The sequence below is a fragment of the Homarus americanus genome, unplaced genomic scaffold, assembly GCF_018991925.1.
Source record: "Homarus americanus isolate GMGI-L3 unplaced genomic scaffold, GMGI_Hamer_2.0 scaffold40851, whole genome shotgun sequence".
NCBI classification, from domain to species: Eukaryota; Metazoa; Arthropoda; class Malacostraca; order Decapoda; family Nephropidae; genus Homarus; species Homarus americanus.
The window spans coordinates 27,058-35,405 of record NW_024724070.1 but is presented as its reverse complement, the minus strand read 5'-3'; the positions used below and the strand labels follow the sequence as shown (position 1 = coordinate 35,405).

Genomic DNA, 8,348 nt, shown 5'->3' with positions numbered 1-8,348 from the left:
TGAAGGGTTTGGGCTCTGCATTCCCAGCTTACGTGACACTGCTGCGTATAGCTCACGTGCGTACTCCTGCACTGAGCGCGTGTCCACCGCCATGTTGCGTCGCGCCTGACGAACCAAATAACTCACCAGCAAATTTTCCACTTTTGCCAGCACCCTTTTCTGGCAATACCTGATAGATGAAGCACCTGCAGACTTTGTGATTTTCATGTGCTCTTTGATCTTGGCTGCAACCTTCTTGATCGTGCGAATCGTAGATTCGTTGACGCCATGCTGGCGCGCGAGATCAACTTGCCGTGTTCCTTTTTCCAAATCTTGAACAATTTGGTACTTCACCTCGTAGCTTAAGGAACGTCGTGTCTTCTTTGGCTTAGTGCCGCTGGGTCCAGGTAAGGAAAGGTCTCTCTCTGGTGGCGGTGGTGGTCCGGCGGAAGCCATTTTACGGAACAATGGATGCGCGTTTACACGGTGTGGCCTTGAGGGATGAAACTGCCGCGGCTAGGTCAAGCATCGTCTCTCCTCCCTCCCTCCCTCCCTCCCCGGGGTGGTCACGTCATAATACTTTAAGCCAATTACAGCTAGCAGCAGAGGGGGGTAGGGATGCATGGCCAATCACAGTCCGATACGTCATATGACGTCAGTGATAACGCAACAAAGACACACACTGCGCAACCTTACCGCGCCGCTTGCCCAAGCGGAGGGAGGAGGAGGGAGAGGCAGGCGGGCGGGTGGCGCGTGGGGCAAATCTAAAAATAGCGTCTCGAGCCGGACACTCACCGCGTATATGATGAAAAAATCCGTGTTAAGTGAAAGTTCAGCTCTGGCGAGGCACCGCGTATATGATAAAACACGCTAAGTGAAACCGCGTTAGGCGGGGTAATACTGTATAAACATCATGTATTTTGCACGAGATAAAAATTAATCACTCCATCTTTACCAGGTTGGAGGTAACACTGTGTGGGAGACGATGGCTGCTACTGTGCCAGGCCTGAATAGGTCCTGGCAAAGCCTTAAACAACATTATAGGAAGTACACAGTCAATCACCTCCAAGATTTTCAACTGACTGATAAAGAATTAGCAATGTTTAGAACCTCAGGAGGTAAGTAACTATTACAAAGTTTTTATGTTGTAGGTGTACAATATTATTAGCCAACACACTCATTTTTGCTCGACCCTTCTTTACCGTGAGCGCCACCCGATGTGAACAAACATATCCCTCATCATACTGCACTTCAACCTCTCATCGCACAGTGTGAGAGGTGAAGTAAATTCTGTTTCACATTTCTAGGTTTTATTAAACAAAGAATATAAAAAAAAAAACCAAAATATATAAGAAACACATTAACCATATATGGACTAACACAACCTAAGGACAGAGTATGACACGTTACAGTTACCGTATACCTGTACCCACACTGTTTATCTTTGATAATTATTTATACATATATCTACACGATCTCGTCAACCAGATCAAATGTAGTTTCCATGAAGAAAAAATAATAGTAGAATAATTTGTTATATATGATATCATATACTGTACATTATACTAAAATGTTCATAGCTGGGTTATGGGTAAATATATAAGTCAAAATCATTACTGTACTATGCACAGAGTAATGCTATCTTTACTTACTTTGTGATTGATGTCAGTTCTTGTAAAGAGTAAATGGTCTTGTGGTCTGACTTGAAGACAACTCGGTTAGTGTGCCCTCGGACAGGTTAGGCCGGCACAGACACTTCTCTGGGTCTGCCTGGCTCAACTGTGTCACGTCATCCAGAGGATGTTTTGAACATGGAAGGAGCTATTTTTTATGCATAAAATAATGCTAAAGTATCTTGATATGCTATGTATAATTGTTGGCATATGCATTTTGAAATTCATTCAAATTAGGGTCAACTTCCACTTGTTATATCAATTAACAAGAACCTCACTATTTATATAGACTTTTTGGTGTCAATATATCAATTGTTTAACTTCTGACTCAGCTAAGTGGTGGCAATGACTGACTCTGGCTGTAGTGTCTTGTGTGTGTGTGTGTGTGCGTGTGCATCAGTGACTGGCTGTAGTGTCTCGTGTTTGTGTGTGTGCATCAGTGTCTCGTCTGTGTGTGTGTGTGTGTGTGTGTGTTTGGCGCATCAGTGACTGGCTGTAGTGTCTCGTGTGTGTGTGTGTGTGTGCATCAGTTACTCTGGCTGTAGTGTCTCGTGTATGTGTGCGTGCGTGCATCAGTGACTGGCTGTAGTGTCTCGTGTGTGTGTGTGCATCAGTGACTGTGTGTCTGTGTGTGTGTGTGTGTATGTATATATATATATATATATATATATATATATATATATATATATATATATATATATATATATATATATATATATATATATATATAAATATATATATATATATATATATATTTACAGTGATCCCTCGGTTAACAAGATTTCGGTTAACGAGTTTCTTACAAGCCGACCCAAACATTTTCTTCATGTACAACTTCTTAAAGTTGCTGATTACATTCTGGTCCATTGGCTGTATGATTGATGTAGTGTTTGGAGGCAAAAACAACACTTTCACAAAGTCAAATTGATACTCCAAATTTCTGGCAAGGTCAGGGTCATGACCAGGGGCATTATCCATGAGGAGAAGAACCTTTAAAGGGAGTTTATTGGTGGTTAGGTACCTCTTGACAGAAGGGCAAAACACATCAACAGCCCATTCATTAAAGAGCTGTCTTGTCACCCATGCCTTACGGTTGGACTTCCAATAAACTCCAAGCTTTGTTCTTACCACTTTCTGTTGCTTGAACACCCTCGGGTTTTCAGAGTGGTAGACAAGCATAGGCTTCAGTCGGAAATCCCCTGAAGCATTGGCACCAAGCAGTAGAGTGAGACGGTCTTTCATGGGTTTATGCCCAGGTAAAGAGGCTTCATCTCTGGTGATGAATGTTCTTTTGGGCATCTTTTTCCAGAACAGCCCAGTTTCGTCCACATTGAACACTTGCGGTGGAAGATAATTTTCTGTATCCATCAGTTCTTTAAATTCCACTAAAAACTTTGCTGCCCCTTCCTTATCAGCACTGGCAGCCTCACCATGCCTAACTACACTAAAAATGTCACTTCTTTTCTTAAATTTTTCGAACCAGCCCTTGCTGCCCCTAAAATCTTCAAAGTCTGTGCCTGAAGAACCAGGTTGATCTACCTTTAAATGTTCGTATATTTCACTGGCTCTTTCAAAATAAATTCAGTAGAAACTGAATCACCTTTCATCTGTTTTTCCCTAATCCAGATGAGAAGTAACCTCTCTGTTTCTGCTATTAGGGATCTACCTTTGAACACTGGTAGATTTGTCTCTCACTTTCACTTCCTTGAATTTGTCTTTCTGTGCAAGAATTGTCGACACAGTTGATGTCGACATGCCATATTCTTTGCTTGGCACATTTGTTCTAATGCCTTCTTCTTGTTTTCTAATTATTTCCTGTTTCATCTGAATTGAAATCGCTTTTCTAGATTTCTTGGGACCCATGCTGGATTCAAAAAAAATTTCAACACATGATATTTTAAGTTTAATTGCTGTAAATAAAGAATATTTTCTTTAAATTAACACTGCACTGTGCTATATATCATCAATATGTAAAATAAATTTCAAAATGACCAATAATTTGACTGGAAACAGAAAAAAGCATTTATGTTGAAGAGAGTCTGAAGAAAGATGTTACCTCCACTGAAAAGACAGAGACTGACGCCTGTTTCGTGTGTTGACAGGCTGTTTGGCGCGCATAAAACTAGTTTCCTGTACTTCAATTATGTTCAATAATTGTTAAAATGACTAAATAATTTAATGCAGTAGTACCCCGATGGTCAATTGAACCCACAGGGTACCGCGGAAAGTGAAAACCATAAAGTGAACAACAGAACATATGGGATTAATTCCAATAGAGACTGGCCCGACCCCCAAACTCCACTTTTTCCGACACAATACCTATGTTGTAGTAAAAATAACATCGAAATTTTATGATGGTATGCTCACACAATTCAAATAATGGACTCAAATCCCCTCTTCCCAGCTCACTAGCTCCTACATCTCTGAAAAATGTTTGGGTGAAACCACTAGATTTTAACGTTTAGTAATAAATAATACCTCAGACTAAAGTTAGGATAATATAATTGACATTTCTGGATTCCTTGCAGGTCAGGGAATATTTTTATGTAAACTTCATATATTTTGCTCAAAAGATAAAATATTTGCTTTGTGTAAACCAAATTATTACATTAGATTTAAAATTTGTACGTCTAATGCAAAATCCATGATGTTTATATTCAAAATGATCATCATATTGTAAGAATTCCAGCAATGTAAATTATATTCTGGCCGAGTAATTAGTATGAATTTTATGAGCTAAAACAAATATCTTCAGGTAATAAAAAAAAAATAATCTTCACGACATTATCTATCAATTAAAGTACCCCACCTTGCCTCCCCCTACCCCCCACCTTCCCTCCCTACCAGAGAAATGTTTGGGTGAAAAAACTAGATTTTAACTTTTAGTAATAAATAATACCTCAGACTAAAGTTAGGATAATATAATTGACATTTCTGGATTCCTTGCAGGTCAGGGAATATTTTGAATGTAAGCTTCACATATTTTGCACAAAAGATAAAATATTTGCTTTGTGTAAACCAAATTATTACATTAGATCTAAAATTTGTATGTCTAATGCAAAATCCTTGATGTTTATATTCAAAATGATCATCATATTGTAAGAATTCCAGCAATGTAAATTATATTCTGGCCGGGTAATTTGTATGAAATTTATGAGCTAAAACAAATATCTTCAGCAAATAAACAAAGAAATATTCTTCAAGGACACTATCTGTCAATCAAAATACCCCACCTCCGCCCTCCCTCCCTTCCTATACCCCACCCCCCACTTTCCCTCCCTACCAGAGAAGCCGATTGGGAGAAAATAGTATATTTACATTTGTAGTAATAAATAATAACCCAGACTAAAGTTAGGATAATATAATTGACATTTCTGGATTCCTTGCAGGTCAGGGAATATTTTGAATGTAAACTTCATATATTTTGCACAAATGATAAAATATTTGCTTTGTGTAAACCAAATTATTACATTAGATCTAAAATTTGTATGTCTAATGCAAAATCCATGATGTTTATATTCAAAATGATCATCATATTGTAAGAATTCCAGCAATATAAATTATATTCTGGCAGGGTAATTTGTATGAATTTTATGAGCTAAATAAAAAAAAAAAAAAAAAAAAATTATGCTTCACCGCGTGTATGAGTAGATGCACCGCGGAAAGTGAAAGTCTGGTTCTGGCAAGGTACTGAGTGAAACCGTGTAAAGCGGGGTAATACTGTATATAACTTAAAATGATTGAATAGTACAACCTTCTTGATATTTACTAAAATGGTAAGGAATTTAAGCCCTAGAACCGATTACTGTATTGGCGGACTAATACAACAGCTAGTGTGCAAGAGAAAACATGTTGTGGGGCGCTCATAATGAATTCGTTAATCGAGGGATGCTCGTTAACCGAAGTTAAGAATCTTATGGAAGGTAATTCGTTAACCGAGGGGTCACTGTATAGTCATGAAATGGGAAGTTCCCACGGTTATTGGTACATGTGAAGAAAATTTACCGCACATTTAACCTAATTTTAAATTCTCTATTTTCAGCTAGTGAAAGAAGAAATGGGAAGCACTTCACAAGAATGATAAAATCAAACACTAAGAGAGATGAAGAGACTTCTTCAAATGATTTTAAGGAAGATAACTCAAGTGAACCTGACTCTCAGAAGCGAAAATCAGCAAATGAAAGGAAGAGGCAAAAACACACTGACGAAGAATTTGAAAGTCATAATGAGGAAAAAATTAAAAGGAAAAGTAAAGAGGGAGAGACACGGTCTAGGGACAATTACTGTAAGCCATCTAGAACTGATCATATCCAATCACCACAAGTAAACCTAAGAAGATATGTGGCAAAGAGAAAGTTGTTTAAGTTTGGTGAAGTGGCAAAACTTACTCCACAAGCTCCCTTCGTTAGCAATGGTGTTGGTAGTGCCATCATACAACGTAAATTCTTGAGTAGAGGAATCTATTCAAGTTCTAAAGAGGAACAACAGAAATGCACTTCAGATGAGGCTAGTGCAAGGAGCCCTCATAGACCACAACAACAGAGCCCTCATAGACCACAACAACAGAGCCCTCATAGACCACAACAACAGAGCCCTCATAGACCACAAGAACAGAGCCCTCATAGACCACAACAACAGAGCCCTCATAGACCACAACAACAGAGCCCTCATAGACCACAACAACAGAGCCCTCGTAGACCACAACAACAGAGCCCTCGTAGACCACAAGAACAGAGCCCTCGTAGACCACAAGAACAGAGCCCTCATAGACCACAAGAACAGAGCCCTCATAGACCACAAGAACAGAGCCCTCATAGACCACAAGAACAGAGCCCTCATAGACCACAAGAACAGAGCACTCATAGACCACAAGAACAGAGTCTTCATAGTCCACAAGAACAATCATTACTTGGAGCAGAGATATCCCTAGAAGAGGAAAATTTACATCATAACTCTGGAGAAAATATTGATGTAACTGTTATTGAAAGGTCACACATGAGTGATGGGGAAGGAAGTGGTGTGGTTTATTCTAAAAATCAGCCAGTAGCCAACAAGAGCCTCTCAGATTTAGAAGATGATATTTCTAGTGCAAAAACTAATGACAGATCCATGTCTCCGGTCGCTGTAACTCCCAGGCGAGATGTGCAGGATAGAATACCCTATTTGAAACCTGTCAAATATTTAGGCATTAGGAATTTTCTAGAGGGAAGTGGAGACTCATTGTGTAGTAATTCACCTGCTAGTGATAATGAAGGTGAATCTCCAAGTCCTGAAATGCAGCTTGAAGGATGTTCAGTGTTATTACAGAGGCTTCCCAGGAGTAAACTTAGAAGGACAGTTGTACATAAAAACAAGATGAAAGCTCTGTATTGAACAGTGAACAATTACTTTAAGTTAATGGATATCTGTAATTCATAGACTGTAATGATTATATTGGGAAAGAATTTAACTTTCTTTTCATATGAGTTTTTATTATAGTTATTAGCCTTTAGGTTTATTGTCATTTCGTTGTATGCAAAGATCTTAATCATAGTGCTTAATACAGACCTTTCCTTGTGTTGGACAAATAAATATTACCAGTTTTAACCAACAACAACTCTCATAACAAGTCTTTAATGTTAGGACTGTCACCTCTATTTACTCATGCTGAAAGTCTTTACCTGCCTTCTCACTGTATAAGCTGCCATTCTGTTTAAAAATCAATTACCGGTATAAATACAGTACTGTATCATGATAAAAGCTCCTCTGATTCGACAACAGGAATACACCAATTATCACAAAGGATGAGTTCCTGAAAGTCATTGCCTATGATGAATTTGTATAGTTTGGGACATTTTTCTCCACAAGAATCAATTGGGGGGGGGGGGGTCATTGTTGAGGTCAGACAACAATATAGTGTCTACTTCTCCATGACGTTACCAATCTGCTTCTGACCGATGATTTTATTTGACACTTCTTTGTTGATTTTAGTGTTTTCTTTTATCCTTCATTACTTCAGCTTTCGTAATATCAGTGTACATACAGTAGGTTTTAATCAAATTTGTATAACTATTGAATGAGGAAATAAACAGTTTTGGAACATGTCAGACTTTTACCTTTCTCATCTATAATTACAAGTTATTTTCTTGAATAACTTACTTATGTCAATAACAGTATAAATAAAAGTATAACTGAGAACAAATAAGCATTTGACACATTGTACAAAATTACAGTCAATACTTAAACTATAACAACCTTCCCAAACCTAAATAGACAAGTTGTCGGTCAGAATTTTTTCATGAGATGGTAGGTCAATGTGTAAAGAAAACATTTAAATTCACTATGGTAATGATATTTTTAAATGAATTGGGCCAAAAATTAAACAAAAATAAGGGTTAAAGTTGCAAAAAAGTCACGTGACTGTGAAAAGCTGTGATTGGTTGTGACGCCACGGGTTGGCTCGAGCAGGAGCCTGGAGGCAGCCAGCTGTGGTGATGTGTTGTTACCAGTAGAAATACAGGACTTGTGGCCATTCCTTATTTTTAGGTTATAATAAATTACTGCTCAAGTATCATCGTGTGTATTTACTTGCTGGCTGCCAAAATGATGCACAAACCGATACAATAACTCCAACTATTTCAACCATCACTACCATTATTCTAACTACCACCACAGCTTCCACCATTCCAACCACCACCACTATTCCAACCACTACCA

General features: G+C 38.3%; 1 protein-coding gene across 2 annotated transcripts; it reads left to right on the top strand.

Moving 5' to 3' along the window:
• The first annotated feature begins 859 nt into the window (after positions 1 to 859).
• LOC121864016 (repetin-like) lies at positions 860 to 7,733 on the top strand. Of its 2 annotated transcripts, XM_042362892.1 has the most exons (3): positions 860 to 1,097; positions 5,695 to 6,551; positions 6,600 to 7,733. In XM_042362892.1, the coding sequence occupies exons 1-3, from the start codon at positions 965 to 967 to the stop codon at positions 7,023 to 7,025; spliced, it is 1,416 nt and encodes a 471-aa protein (XP_042218826.1). In that variant the 5' UTR covers positions 860 to 964; the 3' UTR covers positions 7,026 to 7,733. The 2 variants fall into 2 exon arrangements, with proteins under 2 accessions (XP_042218826.1, XP_042218825.1); XM_042362891.1 differs by having other exon boundaries at positions 5,695 to 7,733.
• The last annotated feature ends 615 nt before the right edge of the window (positions 7,734 to 8,348 follow it).

What these genes read in the sequence shown, in the direction of transcription:
- LOC121864016 (XM_042362891.1), top strand. Translation starts at nt 965, where the DNA reads ATGGCTGCTACTGTGCCAGGCCTGAATAGGTCCTGGCAAAGCCTTAAA. An exon ending in AATGTTTAGAACCTCAGGAG is followed by an intron (nt 1,098 to 5,694) that starts GTAAGTAACTAT and finishes CTCTATTTTCAG; the next exon opens with CTAGTGAAAGAAGAAATGGG.